General features: G+C 37.9%; 1 protein-coding gene across 12 annotated transcripts in view; it reads left to right on the plus strand.

The window, feature by feature from the left end:
• Positions 1-20,049, plus strand: part of KBTBD12 (kelch repeat and BTB domain containing 12) — a 39,795-nt gene that overhangs the window by 585 nt on the left and 19,161 nt on the right. For 2 of the 12 annotated variants that reach the window (XM_062585933.1, XM_062585932.1), the window contains exons 2-5: positions 7,629-7,712; positions 7,830-9,010; positions 9,955-10,225; positions 13,510-13,660. In XM_062585933.1, coding sequence (XP_062441917.1) covers positions 7,941-9,010; positions 9,955-10,225; positions 13,510-13,660 — 1,492 coding nt within the window. In that variant the 5' untranslated portion in view covers positions 7,629-7,712; positions 7,830-7,940. Of the gene's footprint in view, positions 1-5,350; positions 7,713-7,829; positions 9,011-9,954; positions 10,226-13,509; positions 13,661-14,272; positions 16,767-20,049 lie in introns of those variants that run through there. The other 10 variants (XM_062585930.1, XM_062585931.1, XM_062585929.1 and 7 more) reach the window with 8 other exon arrangements.

Here is a 20,049-nt window from a genome sequence, read left to right on the forward strand (position 1 = left end):
TCTAGACTTCTTTCCACCAAGAGGTTCTGAGAGACTCTTGCTTTCCTATCACAGTATCTGTAGGTGCTTGGGACTGGTTTTGACCATTAAGAAGCTGAAAATTTTTATCATGATGGTTCAGAGGGGCTTGCCGATTCAACGCATATTGATGCGTGTTAGTGCAGGGGCCGTTTTGGATCTGCTGCTGTGTTGCAATGGGTTTGCTATGAATTTTCTTTTCTGTAGGTATGGACATACCCAGGTATTTGCCTGGTAGTGACTGAAACTAGAGAAATTTATGGGGAAGGCTGGCTTCAAACTGTAACTAATGGAATGCTGATGTCAAGTTATAGTCTGTAATATGTAATTTATTCTCATTTCACTGCTGAGTGACAGGGATATTAAAGCCTTCACACACTAGCATTTGCTAACCAAATGGATACATATTCTACAGTTTTACATAAATATTGGCAATTAAACTTCACAATCTTTTCTGGTATATATTTAAAAAAAAAAGCAAACTGAATTTAGTTTGCACCAAATTTTTAAATTATGTTTCTTTTAATTGTGCTATAGTCCAATTTAAAAAACACAGTATGATCTAATAGTTCCAGAATGCCAGTCTTTCATATACTATCCAGTGTATCAAGCATGTTTAGATAAAAGCAAAAAGAGAAACCCTTAAGACCTCTGCCAGGTTGCTTTAAAGAGCTAATGAAGTAAGTTTTAGAAATATAGTTTCTTTCTGCTGGCATCTATCATTGGATATGTAAAATACTTCTGCATGCTCCTTCTGCATATGAGCACTTTGCCATTTAAATTAGTTTTGATATGTAAGAAAATGATCTGCACATGGGAGCTGCAGAAGAAATGGGCTCTGTATATATTTAGCTTCTATTCTTCTTGTGCAATTAATGTACATAATCTGCTCAGACTGGGATTTGTTTATAGGAACTTGTTTGTGCACAAAGCCTCATCCATTTTCTACTGAGGTCAAAGGGATCTTTTTGACTAACACCACTTTGAATCAAACCAAGATTAAGGTCAGGTGAAGGCATATTTGAAAAGGTGGCCCACAGGGTCTTTCATTTTCAGCTTTGATTTTTTTTTTAATGAATCTATCATAGTTTAAAGAAGAAAAAATGGTATTTTCTGAGATAGAATCAATATTAATCCAATTCTACAGATAGGTCTCTGCCTTGGCAGTAAATGGAGCTCAAACTGTCAAATTTTTCCAGAATCATAAGCTACATAAACACTTTGAAAACTGATCAAAGCATCTTCAGGTCTCCAATGGTCAAACGTGCTCCCATACACTGTTTCTGAAGCACTGCAGGCTGCTTAAAACACCATTGTTACGCGTCAAGTTTCTCCCAGCAGTAAGAGCAAAGTGCTTTAAGACTCGCTTTATTTTTGCTTTAAGCTAAAAGCAACAAAATTAGAAAGAAAAAATAAGCAACTGCAGAAAGGACACATTATGTTATAGGTAACAACCTGAATGCAAGTGTCTTGCAGCCTCTGCCGACAACGCAAGGCTCCCAGCTGTAGGGATGCAGTGAAACCCAAACAGGCTCTCATCAGCCAGTTGTCCATATGGTAACAGAGCGTGTGGGGTTACCTTTACTGCTTGTAGGCTGGCAGCTTGTCTTCCTGCATCGAAAGCTTCCATTTATACCACTTGCACGCTGTGACCCACTAAGAAAACTCTCATGAGTATGCCTAGCAACAAGTTTTTCAGCAGAAGCTGGTTCATGGGTGGATATTATGAGACCTTAGGTTGCCTTGATTCAGTTGTCTTGGTGTCAGATAGCATGTAAAAATAAATAGGTGCCACTGGGTTTGAAGGAGAAAAATAATTTAAATCACTCACAGAAGTATTTTCACACAATCTTATATATGCCAATGACAGAATTTGATTTGCGATGTTCACACTTTTGAAACTTTACATCCTCCTTCCTGTCCAGCAACAAATCAATTCAGATTATCTAAAACATACATGCTATAGGACTGATCCTGGCCCCACTTAAATCAGTAAGAGTTCTTTTTCTGACTTCAATGGGAAGGAGATCACTTCATCTGGTAAACTTTCCAAAACTGCCTAACTAATACAGGTACTAAGCTCTAATATATAATGTGATGCAGACACCTCAGTTCTTAAACTGTGTGGTGAGCTGAAATAGGACTTGGGTTTGTTTGTGTGTGTTTGTTTTTAAACTTAGATGCCTTTGAAAAATCTGAAAATCCAAAATCTCTAAGTAAATAGCAAATAGAACTTGAAAACTTCCATAAAGGTTGCTTTGCTGATACTAATCATGGAGACAAATGGGATAAAAATAGTAAATGGATGTTTGTCACAGTGAAACATTTAAGACATGTATCTGTATACCCTCTCAAACCACACAAATTTTATAAGAAAAAATGTCAATGTTCTCATACTTAAGTGCTCTGCCACAAATTTGTTATTTTATCTAGCCAAAAGGGATAAATATTTATTTCCTGAATTAATTTCAAGTCAAAGCAAGAAAGTAAGTTTTCCCTGAACCTGAGTGGTCTTTTCAGTATAGATCTCTAGACAAACACTAGAAATGCTTCCCAGTTTGACCACTGATAACTGTTATTTGAATGTGCTTTTTCAGACAGTTGGGCATCCAACGTACACTGATTTAGTTGATTTAATCATGGTTTGTTTCTAATGATATCATGGGGGACTGTACCTACAACTTTACTCAAGACAAAGTATCTAATTTCTCCCCTATTAACTCTGAAAAAATGAAGAAAATCAGATTGAACTGACGCAATTTGTTCTTAATAAATAGGTGCTCTACCTGCTTTTATCACCTTATTGCCCTCTAAATTCTTATAATTTGGTTGTGTAATAATTTCTTCCAGCATCTTTGTAGGTATCAGATTAGGCAAGCTGGTCTATAATTCCCTGGGACCTCCCTTTCTGTATCTTATTCTTATAACTTATTTTTTTCTGATATCAAGATTAGTAGTATTATTTGCCTTTCTTGAGTAGTGCAGGATCTTTTTTATGGTTTAAATTCTTGATCTTAAATCCCAGTGCAGTCTGCATAATTAACCACCCAGATTATAATGTTATAATCATCTGGATTCTGATTTCTGCCTCACTGTGACTGTCAGCCAAATGCCATAATGCATACAATTACCAGATTTGCTTCTTAGCTTACTGGTAACAAAGGAAGCACAAATAATTCATAGGCAGAAGCTCCAGTTCTTTGATGTGACTGAACTATGATCCATTCAGCACCTGAAGGGAGGCAGGCTGCAGATGGGGTAACCTCTTTAAGGGAAGGGGAGGAAGGAGGAGGAAGAGGAGGATGCAGGATCCTCTGTGCCAGAGTCCATGGCAGCAGCCCTGCTGCCCCATGCTGGGTCCTGTGACCTTGCCTGAGCCAGGTCCCTTAGCTCCCACCCTCCCGCCACGGCACTGCGGAAGAGCAGATTCCTTACACTGCAGCTGGAGAGAGAAAGACAAGACAAAATTCAGACAAAATAATGTCTCTAATTACAAGGTAGCATTTTTTTAAGAGGTTAAGGGAAATTCCTGGTGAGATAGTTCCATCTGGTTTACAGTCCCTTTGCGCTGGGGCAGTTCAAAGAGGTTATAGTGTAACTGAGAAGTGCGGATAGCATTTATTTATAGTTTGATAGCCTCATAAAAGCTGTAGAGCTGAGCTCACAGCAGTGTACTTATTTATGTTTTAAACTGCTCATGTAGCACCCTACTGCCTTGCAGAATGTGTGCCGTAGCTCCTGCATAAAATTATATATGACTCTTTATAAGATTCATGAAACAAAGGCAAAAAATATGAAATTAGACTAACAAAACAGATAGTATGCAATAAAAGTAGCAGCCAGAACTACAGAAAAATAAACAGCACAGCTCTGAAATAAAGTAACATCAAGAAGATTTGCACCGGAATCTATTTTTCACAACAGAAGGAAAAAACCCCAAAACTCTTAAGAAGCAATAGCTCTGATTTCAGCTCCTGGTGACATTACAAAGGAGTCGAGTCTTGCCCTGAAGGTTTTATAATGACAACCCAGCCTCTGGCACAATCTCAGTATAGTGTCTCACTGTAAATTATATTTGTATCATACTTATCCTTTCTCTTAATATCAATGTACCATCTTTTTCCTCTGTAACCCAGAGGGGAAGCAAAGCAGCACCGTTTCATTATTACCCTTTAACAGTCTTTCCAGTGATATAAGGGAGAATATTAATATCCCTCCAGTGACCTCAGCTAAACACTACTAAAAGCCAGGAAGAGAGTGACAAGTGTGTAGCTAATGTATAGGGCTGAAATCCTGAACTTAAAGAAAAGATTTCAGCCCTGGGTTTCAATCCTGGTTTCTTTTTAACCTTTTAGCTTCGCTTTCCTCAGCTGTAGAATGGGGAAAGCAGACTTACATAAAAGTTGACAGCGTGATTTTATTGAGTGGAGCTCAGTAAGGAGCCTGGAGTGTTTTCAAATTAAAGTGACTAAGGAGGTATATTCTTAAGAGGAAAGGCAAATATTGTGGGGTTTTTTTTAAAAGCTTAAGGTAATCAAGCTCTGCCTATAGCTGTGATCCTGTATTTACTGACTGTGGAAGCAGTGTTGCTTTGCAGAATCAGATCAGGTGGGCAAAGAAGAGGTTGAAGGGGTACAAGGTGGAGACTCGTTGCATCGCTCAGCCCAGGGCTGAGGTGATGGTTGGGTATGGACCAGGTCTAGGTAAGAGGCGGCCACCATCCACCATTTGCAGGCCACACGTTACTCTTGATGCTGGGGAGGAGGCCTGGAGCGCTGCTCCTTCACAGCAGTCCTCCGCTGGCTTTGTGGGCAGAAGGGTAGGAGACTACATCGCACGTGGCACAGATGGGCACTGCCCTCCATCTGAATGAAGGGTGTAGGATTTGTCCCTGTGACTTTTAATTACTCTACAAGATGATTTGTGCCTAAAATAGTATACAAACGGTGTAAGCTATACTGTGCTTTGAGATTCTTACTGTTAATGTCTTACTGAAGAAATTGAGGAAAAAATGGCTATGAGCATGTTGTGCTAGATATCCTAATGTCCTTAAATGAACACACAAAACTCTCAAATCTGCTGAGCAGTGTAATCAAAGTGTTGCTTTGGAAAAAAGCTAAATTAATAGTGAAAAGACACTTAAAGGTGACCAGCATAGGAAGCAAAATGGTAACACCGTTCTACACGCTGTTTCTTCCTGATATGTATAAAAATGTGGAAAGGATGACGGTGATTAATCATCTCACTTGTTTTTCACATTAGAAATGCACATTTTGTCCATCATGGAAAAGATGGAGGATGTGTGAAACTATGACATCACAGGAAAGAAAAGGAAGAAGTTGATCAGTTGGGAGGCAGAAGTCTGTTCAGTCAGATTGTTTTAAATGATTTGGGTCTTGTTTGTATTTAGTAACACTGGCATCAAGTTGGGGAACGAACAACCTGATAAAACCTTACAGCTCATCTGCTTGAGATGCGCAGTGTATTATAAGCACACACATGAGATAAGTATAGTTCCTTTATCAAAATGCAGGGAAGATGGAACATTACAAAGTAATAAAATAGCAAGAGGAGAAAACAACAAACTGGTCATCTAATTATCATAAAGAATTTGAAAAATAATAAAAAGAACAACTTCTTTTTCAAAAAAGGCTTCTACTGACTGATTGACAGTTGATGCAGGATTAAGACCTAGGTTTTCTCAAATTTCAGTGTAGCTAGCAAAAAAAACTGTTCTGCATTTTGGAAATACCATCACTTTATTTTTGTACTGAAAGTACCATAAGAAGAGTTTAGAATTTAGCCCACATTCAGGCTATGAAGTTAATATTTTGTCTTCCAAATCCATTTTTACATTCTGGTAATAATCCAGATTCATTTCTCAGATGTGTTGCTTCTAGTCCCTGATTTGGAATGTGGAAAGAAATGATAAAATCAAGGAAATACTAGTCTTCAAGCATGCCTAGCTTTTAGTTTATCTCCCAAAGTGAAGAATCCATGTAATTTCCAAAGCAGAAGGATGACCATTTCCAAAAAGAACTGAACAGCTAAAAGAGTAGGTCTGAGACTGATCCTATAGCTGTAGAATTCTCTTTCACCTGGGAGATAGACTGAAATTTTTTAAATGTTGATAGTTTATTTAGATCTGTAGAGAGATCTGGACTGTTTGTGAAAATGCCTTGAAGTGGATTTCAAAGAATATCATATGTTCATTTTTTATGTTGATGCATATTTCTTCAATGAAACCAGAGCTACTCTTTGTGAACTGTTTTTTCTCAAATCAAGTCATACAAGAACCCGATCTTGCAAATATTTAAGCTGGTGAGGAGTGTTACTCATTTGAATAGTCCCATTAAGCAATTTACATCATGTTTAAAATCTGTATGAAGCATGGTTATATCCTACCTTTTGGACTTGTCTGTGTATCAGTGATTTGTGAAGTGATTCCTTAATTCATTTCTGCAACAGAGCTGTCTCATTACTACATTACAGACAAAAACTATGTTAAGGACCGATACTCCTCCAAGTGATAGGTAAACATTATTCTCCCATTAACAGATTTACCACTATACCTCCAATTCTCTGGCTAGTTAATCGGAAAGTGGACAAAATTCAGTAAATGGCCAAGAAATAAACAGCAATTGGATTATTGTATCTTTCATATTTTCCCCAGTAAATAAACACAGAGGCAGTAAGTAAATAATTATAATTTAGTTAAAATCCCATCTGATGTTGTTGTAAGCAGAACTAAAACTTCATCACTCTGTAGCACCTTACCATGCAGCAGCCTGCTGAAGGGCCGGAGGACAGCTGCCCCGTTTATGAATCCTTACCTCAAAACGATCAGTATCAGCTCTGTGGAAACCAGTGGTCTATACCTCGATGTGAAAGAGTGAAGAATGTGGCCCATTATTTAGACCCAATTGCTTTCTGCCAATTATGCTGTGACACTCTAGGGGTAGAAGTTATTAACCCTACAGGTAGAGCAGCTTTGTGTTGAAGGAGTTTCTGTTGTATAAATTCCATAGTGAAGGCAGATTGGTAGGTGGTGGGGAGGCATGACCCAGAGGAGCCAGGGCACTGTAATTAAGTAGGTAGGTTTGACAATAGCTATGTGGCTTCCCTCTTCCACCTCCCTCCTCCATATATATTAAAAAAAAAAAAAAAAAACAAAACAAAAAAAAAAAAAAAAACACTCTTTTGTACCTCATGTTCTCCCTTCCCTGCTCTCTGGGCCACATTCATCTCTCACCATTGCCTTCAATCTCTTTCCCAAACATGCTGGAGATCCAGCTCTTTTTCTTTGCACCCTAGAACTGCACTCAGTATTGGATCTGAAGTTGTCTCTCTCAAACATCTGCTTGACTAAATGTCTCTTTCAGCTTCAGGTGTGGAGAGAAAGCTACCAGCAAAGCAGGGAAGGATGGGGCAAAGTCAAATCTATTGCTACAATAAAGAGCTATAGAACTATACATTGCAGTTTAAGAACTTGGCTGCATATTCAAGATTTAAAAAGAAAATCCCTCATACTTCTGCAATCTGACTATTGAAAGATGTATCAGTTCCAGACTCAAAATAACTTAGAGTTCCAGACTCTTTTATTTGCTTAGGTACCAAAGCTGGAGTGAAAAAACACATACTGTTTCTACAGTTGGAAGCAAGCTACGTTGGAAAAGGAAATGTTATATGCTTTGGTATGTATTACTGATTTATATATCTCCCTATAGAATGACTATCTTTAGATACTAAGAGTAAAATTAATTTGCCCAAGAATTTGTTCTTATTAGACAATGTTATGTTTCTTCTTCTAGAAACATTCGCAATGGAGACCTTATTTGAAAGCAACCTAGCATTCAAACAGCCCTTCCAAAAGTTAGACGAATTTTGAGGAGATTTTAAAACACAAAGCTTGGAAATAAATCATGGATCCTAAGACTGAGGAGAAAAGAAAGCAGCACCATAGCTTGACTTTACTGGAACAAGTAACAAGAATGAAAGACGCAGCAGAGATAATTGATGTTGTTCTAGTTGCAGAAGGCGAGAAATTCCCTTGCCATAAGGTGGTGCTGGCTGCATTCAGTCCGTACTTCAAAGCCATGTTTACCTGTGGCTTGGTTGAATGCACCCAAAGAGAAGTAATATTATATGACATTTCTGCGGAGAGTGTGTCCATAATACTCAATTACATGTACAGTGCAGATTTACACCTCACTAATCAGAATGTGCAGACTGTTGCGGTTGCTGCGTATTTCATGCAGATGGAAGATGTCTTTAGTATATGTCAGAAGTACATGATGGACCATATGGATGCTTCAAATTGTGTGGGGATTTACTACTTTGCAAAGCACATTGGAGCAGAAGATCTATCTGATCAAGCAGGGAAATACTTATATCAGCATTTTGCAGAGGTGAGCTTACAGGAAGAAATATTAGAGATTGAAGTCCAGCAACTGTTGACACTTATAAAATCAGATGATCTGAATGTTTCCAGGGAGGAGAGCATTCTGGACCTTGTCATTAGATGGGTTAATCACAGCAGAAAATCACGTGTGGTACACCTTATTGAGCTCCTGAAGCAAGTGAGACTGGTACTTGTCAGCCCTTCTTTTTTAGTGGAAGCCCGGAAAAGGAACACAATGATCCTGTACAACTCAGAATGCAATGATATGTTTGAGGAAGCATTAGAAACCATCAGGATATCCAGACTGCCTTCTCTCAGTCTGCGATACGGCATGGAGACTACCGATCTTTTACTCTGCATTGGCAACAATTCTCTGGGCATTAGATCAAGACATGGTAGCTATGCAGATGCCAGTTTCTGTTACGCTCCAGCAACACAGAAGACTTACTTCATTTCCTCTCCAAAGTATGGAGAGGGTTTAGGTTGTGTTTGCACTGGTGTTGTCACTGAGAATAACGATATTATTGTGGCAGGAGAAGCAAGCGCCGTCAAAATGTCTAGACAAAAGACCAAGAACATCGAAATTTATAGGTGTGTACCTTCTGTCAGAAAACTTTTGATTTTTTTAGTCCAAATAATGTTTCTGGGGATAAGAAAAGGCCATTAGACAAAGCATTCTTTCCCTAGAAGCTTGCACAGAGATTTCAGTTACTCAAATCAGTTTGTCACAACTCAACTTCATGGCACGATGAAATTATACACATACAATCAAATCCTGATGCCTTTTCTCATGAAAGAGTATTTACTGTGGTGGCATCCTTGTGTAAATAAGCTTGATTAGGTCCTCAATCAATGTATGTGGACTTTGTATTCTCCTAACTCAAATCAACATTTTGCTAGGGTTTTCTTTCCTAGGTCATTAGCAAAGGGAAGGAGTCAAGGGAATCAGCTGAGAAGTCCAGTAAGACAAGGATGATACTCTTCTATAAAATACTATGTTGATGATACCTCAGAGGTAAAATGATAATGGCTGACAACTTAAAACTCTCATTTTGTTTTCACTTGTGTCTTTTTCAGATGAACCCATTTTAAAGGAAATAGGAGCTTTTCTGGATTCAATTAAGTAAAAAAAATAAAATAAAAACAGCATTTTCAAATATAGGTGCCTAAATTTTATGAAGTAAATCCATATTGAGGCAGATGAAGGGGCCTTATTTTCAGCAGTGTTGAGCTCTCACTCTTCTCACTGACTTCAGTGGAAACTGGGAATGAACAGCACATGCAGAAATAAGGGACTCCTATATTAATTAAGGTCAAATATCTTCCAAAGGGTGCCTAAAATTAGGCTCCTTTGTACTAAAAATATTTGATCTTGCAAACATTGAGCTCAATTTTATAACTTTTCTGTGAAGAAGAAAGCTCCTCTTGTCATTGAATCATTGAATAAACAAAGAAGATCAAGAGGGTAACACTTGAAAACAAGCTGATATGACCTTGGTGAATCAGGGCATTCACAACTTTGGATTTTCCTACAGATACCACCGGCAAGGAAACCAGTGTTGGCGCAGTCTGTGCACCACTCAGTTCCGTGAACTCTATGCACTAGGCACTATCCATAACGATCTCTATGTAATAGGAGGGCAAATGAAAATGAAAAATCGCTATCTGGTCACAAACTGTGTGGAGAAGTATTCCATGGAGCAAGATACCTGGAGAAGCATAGCACCTCTTCCCTTGCCACTAGCCTGCCATGTGGTGGTAACGGTGAAGAATAAGCTCTACGTGATGGGTGGCTGGACACCACAGGTTAATAAAAGTGCTAGTTATTTTATTTTGTTTGTTTACTAACAACCAGAGCTATGCTTGGTTAATATGTTGCATAATTTTATGGTGCTTCTTGCACAGGAAAATTACATCAGTGATATGAGAAGAATAAATTGCTCTCATTCCTCTGACATCTTTCATAGGAAAATCAATTAGGGTAAAGGGGAATAAAATCTGTATTATATCACCTTTACTCTAAAAGCCAATTTCTGGAAGAGCAGTTTTTTCATAGAGACTTTCACTGTAAGCAAGAATCTAAAATGTATCTCTTGTGTCAATATGAGTTCTATTTTAAACAGCTACTGAGTTAAATATTGAAGACTGAATTGAAATAATTGGGATGATATTTAAGTACTTATTTGGCAATTTTGTGTCATCACAGACTGGGAAAATGGATTAATTTCAGCCTTTCTGTATATATTGTCCTCTTAATTTTTCTAGATATCAGGAAATAATGGTCTTTTAATCACACAGAGACCTTTAACAAGCCCTATATTAAAAAGGCACATATAGAGGTGAATTTTGGGATCAGATTCATAGCAGACTCATATCTGAGTTCATCTCAATTTCTCAGAAAACCTTTTTAATTAATTAATGTTCCTTGTTTTTCATTATATCCTATTTTTAATGAAAAGTCAAAGCATTATTTGGAGAATAGACTCCTTTAATCCATGTATTTGTGTCAGTTGTGTTGCTTGGCCATGTAGAGTACTGATGGAAATTTTCAATGGGACCACAAATACCATCTTCAATAATAGAAACAATATTTAGAACTATGCTGCAAGGCAGGTAGATGGCAGAAACAGTGCTTACCCTCTTTAGTATGTCCAGTGTGAAAGATTTTTTTTAAGAGTGTAGTCCATTTTTTACTTCCTGCTTGGTGCAGTATAACTTTAATCAATCAAGTTAGAGCCCCACATCTACCTGACAAAGACGAAGGGCATCTGTAATCTTTATTGCTGACTAGTATTTTCAGAGTATTATCACATCTCATTGGTTTGTGATCTCTTGAAATTAACGTTAAAGTATTTAAAAGTGAAAAGTATTCAGCAAAAAGTATTTCTACCTCTATGGATATTTTGAACACAGAAGTCCCCAAATGGAATCAACAGAAATACCGGAGAGTATTCTGATACTAAAACAACTGAGCAAAGTACCTCTCTATTTTAAGAATTAAAATACGGGAACATCCTTAATGTAGAAACAGTTTGTCTGTAAAAAGCTTGAGCTTAAAGACTTGTTATATAACAAAGAGAGATTTTAACTTAGACAACCATCTTTGTCTTGCTTAATAGTTCTCCAGAACAGATTGTAAGGGGGGAAAACAGCTTGGAAACACTAGTCAAGAATATTGAGCCAAGAATCATTTACAAAAATATAAGCACCTGGAAAACACGTGAAGCTAAAACCTGCCGATCAGTTTGATCTGTAACAATACGTGAGAGTCTGGTTTTACGTACAAAATGACAATACTAATTGACTAAAAACTATAGCTTTGTAACATGAGCACATACCCGAGCAGATCAGAACAAAATTCGCTAAAGTACTCAAAAAAAAAAAAAAAAAAAAAAAAAAAAAAAAAAAAGTACTTTAATGCTGCAGAGGGTGCTGAATTCTTCTAGTATCCTATATCTCCTCACATTCACCTTTTAGATGCTGCAATTGTATTTGTGAGGCTGTCACAGCTGCACTATGAAAGCATATTGGTTTGTCAGGTCAGGAGTTGCCTTTATATTCAAGCAGCACTGAATGTTCTGACAATCCTTAACAAATACTAATGATGCAGCATTGATGGAGTGCTGTAAATGTATGTGTCCATTCACAGGACATAGATAAATACATGTTCCCTTCCCATTCAGACTTTGCAATTGACTAAGACTAAGTCAAGCCAGGACATAAAATGACAGCTTAGGAGGGCAAAGACTTGACTCACCACAGCACTGCTCCAGCTCAGCACTGGTCTATCTTCACTGACGCCAGTAGAGTTAAAAACCCAAGTGTACTGGCTGTGAATTAAGCCCTGGTAACTGGGGGCTCTTAAAATGGCATGAAGCATCTGCTGAGGGCTGAAGGGCAGGTTTCAGATCCTTGAGATAGAAGGGACATTTATTTTTTCTGTATATAAAGAACACTGTGTATACTCTGAGATGGTTCACATTAAAGTTACCACAAAAATGAGGTAGGATGTGAACTTACATTACGTCAAATGGCGTCTGCTCGTCAGCATACGCACTTACTTTATGGTAAAAATGACACGGCTTACCCCACTTCCAGTGAATACTGAATTTCAGTGTCTCACACTTGCAGAGAAAGGGCACGCTCGTGGGCACTTACAGGACAGTAACCAAGGGACTATATATTTACTTCCTAGTTTTCCTCCTCCTATCATTTCCATCACATCAGTGTTGGAAAAGTGTTTTGGGATAGGAAAATAACAAGCAAAGCAAGAATACATATAGCATCTTCACTAGTAAGCAAAGTAGTTCTCTCCTTTTCATTATCTCTGCATGAAATCTTTCATCTGGAGATATTTCAGAGCCCTCCTCCACAGGTTATTGCTTGCATTCCAAGTTACCATATCAGAAAACACAATCTCAGTTCCTGTCCTATGCCAGAGAGGAAGAAAGAGGGAAAGAAGACTAGAAAGAAAAAGAGGAGTAGGAGTGAGTATAAAAAGTATATTATGGTAGCAATGATACAGTGTAAGGTTAAGAGCTTATTATTAAAACTATCGAAGGAGAAGACATAGCAGTTGAACGGTATTACACCGTTTAGGTTGACTAAATAAACATGCATGGTAGTTGAGAATAAGTTATATACGTAAACAGGCCTGAGAAAGGCAGCTAAGTACTTCACTGAGGCTCGCAGTACAATCTGAGTAACAACGTAAATAGAGATTCAACCTTTAGCAGGAATAAAAAATATCTTATAGAAGGTTTTCCTTTCATTATCAGGACTTCACAGGGGCCTTGTAAAAGAGGTATGTCCTGTCAGAGCTGGACCCATGAATGTTTTGTTATTATCCAAATCCTCAGCTTTATTGCTACAGAATATAAACGCCCTGTTATTCACTTGCCTTCTACAATGCACTTCCAGCCACAAGTCATGGTGCTGTTAAACTGTAGTGAGTATGAATCACTTCACAGCTAGAGTGGCTGTGTTGATGTTATTTATCTGCTCAGCTGTCTGCTGTGATTAATTGCATGCAGGCGTGTGCAGAGGGCTCCAAATGTTGTATTATTATATGGCTGTCATATTTCATACAGATGGATCTGCCTGACGATGAGCCGGATCGATTAAGTAACAGAATGTTTCGGTATGACCCGGGCCAAGACAAATGGACAGAGCGTGCACCAATGAAGTTCTCCAAATATCGCTTCAGCACAGCTGTAGTCAACAGTGAGATTTATGTCTTGGGTAAGAGGAAACAGATTTTTAACAGATAGCACAATGACTTTTTCTTTTTTTTAGCAATTTGCCTCAGTGAAGCAAAATATCTTACTTGTACCTTTGCTATGTACAGTAAGGCAGAGTATGTTGGACTAAACGGGTAGTATTTTCTGGAGCTATTTTTTTCCCACATAATTTCTTCCTTCCTTAATTCATGTCGATTAAATTAGTGACAGTTTAGTGCTTTGGATTAATGTAACAATGATACTTTGCTTTTTAAATCATTTTTCTTTGGAGTATCAGTGTGCTCTATAACTAATAATGAATTCAAAAAGATGGGTAGAGAAGCCTTGTTAGCATCATTTTACAGACGAGTAATGGAAAGCTGAAGTAACATACTCAGCGTCATAAAGGAATGACACAGGAAAAAAGAGAATTTGGATCTCCCAGTCAAAACCAAAATGATTTGTGAATTCTGATAAAATTTAATGAATAACGATTCATTCTACCCGCCTCAGTGTAGATAAACCTTTTTTGATAAGTCTAAATCTTTCATTTTGTCATCTTTAAAGTAATGGAGTTTATGACAGAATTAGTATTTGCACGAACTCTGTTTCCAACTTCTCTCTAAACCAACAGAAAGAACACCACTTGTTTCAGAACACTAGCAAACATCTCAGAAAACCAAGACAAGCAAGGGATTTTTATGAAGAGAAAATGATTATATAAGGCAGGAAAGCATGGATGGAAAGAAAGGCATTGTAAGTATTGGGCATGATATAGAGAAACCATTGAAGAGGCATCTTGGAAGGAGAATAGGAACCAGGAAGGTGACTAAGAATGAGAGGATTACAGCTAGGAGTATGACTGGAAGGTGCTTACAAAGGTAGGAGAGAAGTTTGTATGACCAGCTAATCCACAGATGGGCTGTGGGTAACCCACACTCTTCCATGCTCAGGGTCCTGAGGGCATGAACAAGGTGGCAATTACATCGGCACCTTTTAATCCCTGCTGCTTCAAATTACTCCTTTCAAGCTTATCAAAGTGGGCACAATAAATATGGTCTTATCAAATTAATATATTTTTTATTTTAGAGATGTTTTTGCTTTGTCTGGGGTGTTATTTACCATGGATAATGGAGAGTGTGTTCCTGACATGTAACACAGAAGGCATTTTGCAGAAGGCTTCCTGGAGATGTGCATCTACGAAAGGTGTCTTTGGAGGAGCAGAAGGGGAAGATGGTTTTAATACGGCATTTGTCTTCTTTTAGAGATGCTTCTTTCTCTACAGTGGCTTGAGCCAGACCCACAGGCACAGCCAGGAGAAAGAGTGAAAGAGGCACACATGCAAAAGAGAGTTTCACAAACAGAAAATTATTGTCAATAGTTACTAACAGGTGAAGTATGCAGTTCAATAAGGCAAGTGCTGGCTACTTAGGTTCCAAGGCGCTCTGAAAATGTGGAGGTTTAATACTCTTTAGAAGGTTAAATATATACCTTATTTATTTATACAGATAATGATGCTGTAACTGGGAAGCAGAAGCAGCAGTAACAGTTGGGAAGAGAAAAGCTCTATTCATGCATTTCAGTAACAAGCATTCTGAGATCAAGACCAAGAATTCTGTGATGACACAAAGGAGTCAGGGAGAAAAAAAGGACCTGTCTTCGGACGCTTGTGATAAAACAGGCTGACAGCTGTTTTCACAGTAACTCTGATACTGAAACATGGAAAAGCAGTGGCTAATAAGGAAACTGCATCCATTTTCTTCCCTCAAAATCCCACAGAGCAAGAAGCATATCTGAATGAATACAATAGTGAAATGTATAGATTGTACACAAAGCATAGTTTTAGTCTGAGAAGTGATTATTAAAATGGCATTAAGGAGTTCCAAGTGTATGTGTCTCTTAGAGACTTTCACGTGAGTTTCACTAACATAAAAAGCATCATTTTACTACGTATAGTTGCCAAACTGAATATTAACTTGAATTCTTTCTTATATGCCATTAACTACCAATACTAATTTTTTGGTGGGAAGATCTTTTTTAACAATTTTATTGGCAGATAGGCTGGAATATAATCTAATTCTGTTTCCCATCACCTTGTTGGTTCACATACCTTTCCATGAGCAATCCTTACTCGAGCAGTCCTAGGGGAATAAACGCAGTTAATCCTGTGATTAACAATCTGCTGCACTGGACCCTTTGCTCTTGTCACTAAATATGACTAAGCATATGCAAGAGTAGTGTCTGATCTTACCTTTAATAGTGTAAATTTGGGTAATTCTGCTGTAATGAACAGACCTGCTTATAATTTATACCAAAGATAACTGAACTCACAAGCTGCTCCAGGGAGCAGATTTTTGAGAAAGATTGTGCTATTTTTATGATGGCATTTCTGAATGTGCCTCTGTTCTAATGCTATGTCCACTGCAAGGTGTAACTGCAGCAAACGTAGACTGAGTTAACTTCAGGTAGCATGAGTATTGATTGTGGGAAGACATTTTACATAGGCTACAACACTAGGCTCCTTTTACAAACTCCTGATTGTCTATTTTCAGAAAATTTGTGAGGATTTTCATATCTGTAAATCTGTAAAATTTGGTTGAAACTCACCAATAGGCTCAAAAGCTATTAGAGGGCAGACAAAATAATGCAAACAGATACAGATCACACACGTACCAAGCGCAAGTGTGTAATTCTTGTTTCCTTAGGAAATCATATAAAATTAGAGCTAATTTTTAAATCAAAAATCAAAGCTTATACAGAGCCAAAAATGATTTGTCAAAAAATTCTACCTTTGAATATGCTGTTTTAAATCCACCCTTAACTGCATGGGTGGAACTAAGAAGATTTAAGTATTGAAATTGAGAAGACAATTTGGGTGGGAAATTTTAACCAGCATCAACTGAAAATTCTATAGAGGAGACTCTAAAGCATTTTCAAATACCTCTTATAATGATGAAGCAATTTTCAAAAGAATTCTGTCTGGAAACAGCTTTACAGTCACTGATACTGGCATCTCATTCTGCTGGTATCACACATGGTCTCATCTCCAGCTGTAAACTCACACATGCCAACTGTAATTAAAATCTTACACAGAAAAGATGCATTTCATGCTTTATTCATGGTGACAAGTTCTTGTTACCTTGTGAATTCTCAGACTGTTGGGCTGTGAAACGGGTACAGTTTTCCTTTGGAAACAATTGTGATGGTATTCCAGGCTGGGTGGACAGACAGTTCATGACATCGAAAGGAACATATTGAAAGCGCTCTTAATCTGGCTAATGTAGTACTTCATCATGCAGATGACATTCATGAGAGAATGAGAATGGAAAGAATTGAAGTTGATATTGACAGACCAAAGAATAGCAACTGTCATGAGAATGGTAAAACCATTGCAGACTGTTCAAAGCTATGGATCCTTTGGAGTTTACACTGTTTCACAGGGAACATCGATGCTGTCAAGGCCAATTTGTTCAAAAAGACACATTCTGAAGAGGATCACAGCTCCGAGGTTGTCCTCACATACTGATCTTAGAGGTGGCTATACTCGGGCACCATAGCTAAGCTTTTTTGCTACAGACGAGATAGAGTTTTGTGGAGTTTCTACCATTGCCCTTTACACCCTCTCTGCCTCCAAACAGGGATTCCACACAGATGGGTTGTGTGTGTGTAGAACTTGAATAATCTAGCAGGCTTCCACAGAGTCTCAGTTGTGGACTGTGGACTGTGGACAGTCAGTGAAGTGGCAATTCAGAAGCACAGCAATGCTTTGATTCCCAAAAGAATCGCCCCGTTTTCAGATCTTACTTGCTCCTCATGTAGAGCAATGTCTCCATGTGTTTCTTGTAGCCTGCACTGATTTAAAAGGTCCACTGGGGAGTTCTGGGGACAGATGAAGGAGAGGAAGGGAGGAAGGATAGAAGTAGGAAAATGAAAGATATTATCTGCATTCTGTGAGGACCAAGTCTTGCTTCCTGGAAGTAAAAATATAAAGAAATACATAGCTGTAGCTGAGTACATAAAGTAGTATTGCAGAGAGACAAGACTTCTTTTGAGCAACTCTTGAAAAGTGACATATGTCTTTAAAAAAGTAAGACTGTCATCTCTTTCATCGGTACAGTCTCTGTGGACAGTTTGTACAGTTCTCAGCACATGCAGGGTTAGTTGGGACTCCAGAGCACAAATGAAAAATCACTGCACTAATTTCATCCTCTCCTCTTGTCTCTAAAATATGAATCTAAGTTCTATCACAATATAAGGCCAAAAACACAGGTGGATCACTAGCTTTGAATAAGATACCATAACAGATTCTTTGATATACAAGTCTAATTTTTACTCTCATCCATACAGGTGTAAATTTGCTGCAAGTCTGCTGATTTCAATTGTGTTGTGCCAGATTCATTTTGTTCTAACCAAGATCAGAATCTGACACTTAGCCTTTGAAGTGTTAATTTTTGAAGAGTCCCATTGGCACAGAACATAGAGTACATAGTCACTGTCCAAAACCCTTCCCAGTCTAATTGCCACCTCCAGCCTGTAAAACTCTAATGACCCAAATGGAATTATTCTAGAGTCTCACTGATGGAAAGAAAATGAGAAATAGATTAGAGTTTTTTGTCTGAGTAATAGCATTGTTCGGGAACCTGTACCACAAGTCCTTAATCAGCAATCCTGAAATATAATTGTCTGTTTGTTGTGTAATGTTCCTAGAGAATCTTTTGCTATTTATATGGTGTACATAATCCTTATAAGTAAATGAACAGCATTTCCTGAGGCTCAAAATCCTTTCTCCTATTCATCCTATTTGACTGGTCTTAGCTCTTTCTCTCCATATTTTCCCAGGAACATAACTATATTCGTTAGAAAGCCCAAGAAAGAGCAGTATTGTGTTCTTAATGACAGAGGCAATTGAGATACTTTTGGAAGAAAACCAGATGGGAGGGCTCTATTTAAGGTCATGCATTTTAATCTCTTGCTTAAAAAAAAAAAAAAAAAAAAGAAGAACTTTGCAGCTGAGTCTCTGAAAACTCATTACAGCTGATGGATAAATTAGAAGAAGACCTGCCAAATGAATTAGCTTGTATTAAAAAAACATTCAACTACTGTCTCTGAAATACAGGTCACTAGTAAAAATATTGTATCACTATGACAGCTTTAACTATGTGTTGCTTTTATGTTACATAATACCTGTTTTATAAATAAGCACACACAGAAAGACTTAAATAAGAAATCCTATTAGTAAAGATCTAGGAATCAAAGAATTTTTGTTTATCCTCCTTAGTTTGGTATCCCACCTCACTAAAATCTGTTTTTTCCCTGAGTTCTTGTTGAGAGCTTATTTTAAAAGTTTTAAGCAGTTAAATGAGGTTTAATACTGAATATCTCCATCATAATATACTTATTTGAATATGGACTATGAGGTCTCTCTGGAATGGAACGCTTGTGTAGGAGGGACTGGAAGGAGACATTTTAGCTTTCATGCTTCAGTATTAACTGTGTGTTTGAGTAACATCCTTCTTTCAAAATAGACATGTCTGTAAATACGTTTTGGACTTCCAACAAGTGGTAGATAATGGGTCTGATTCTGCCCTGTTATACCTGAGCAACAGTCCTTGTAGTGCTAGTGTGCAGGGAGGAACCTAAGGCAAAACCTGGTCTGATACATGAGACAAGAAATGTTCCCTATTCGTTTAAGGATTATCAACTGAAAGAAGAAGAAGGTATTACAGGAAAAAAGAAGGAGCTGGTACTGAAGTGTTGACTGTGTTTAGGAAGACAATCATTTGGTTTTCTCAGCCCTGTTTCTAATCAATCTTTTGATCTCATGTCTCCCTACAAGCTACATTACATCATCTGCTTTGCTCTGTGATAGTAAAGAATGACTGTGCTTCTCATTTTCATTTTCCTAAGTGCCTGCCAGGGCTAGCTTTATTGCTCCCTTATTTCTCCATGAAATCAGTTATATAGTCCTGCTTTAAAGAGAGTGAGAGAGTAATGTAAGTGCTGAGACTCTCAGCTTGAGTGCTGTTTAAGAGTAATGAAGGGAAATGTTACATAAAAGATTAGCGCTATTAAATCCATTGTGCATTCCAGAGATCAATTTAATAGTGAATTATTTTACGGGAGGAGAAGGAGAGCAGGAGCTTACATTTCACTCGCTTATTGGCAAACTACTCCTTTTTTCACCCATCTTCAGTTTCCTTTAATAAAAATTCAAGCAGGCACTAGTAAGAATGCATCTTGCTCAGTATTGTGATCTGAGGGCTTAATCACATGGCAAAGAATTAGAGCATCAGGGCTCTGAGTGCACTAATAGGCCTTAATTACCCTGACCAGCCTTACCTGGGGCCTCCCACCCACAGCCTCCGCTCATGGGGTGAGGAGTGTCCATTTAAGCTAAGGCCTGGGCCTTCA

Source organism: Rhea pennata, chromosome 12, assembly GCF_028389875.1.
Source record: "Rhea pennata isolate bPtePen1 chromosome 12, bPtePen1.pri, whole genome shotgun sequence".
In the NCBI taxonomy this organism is placed as follows: domain Eukaryota; kingdom Metazoa; phylum Chordata; class Aves; order Rheiformes; family Rheidae; genus Rhea; species Rhea pennata.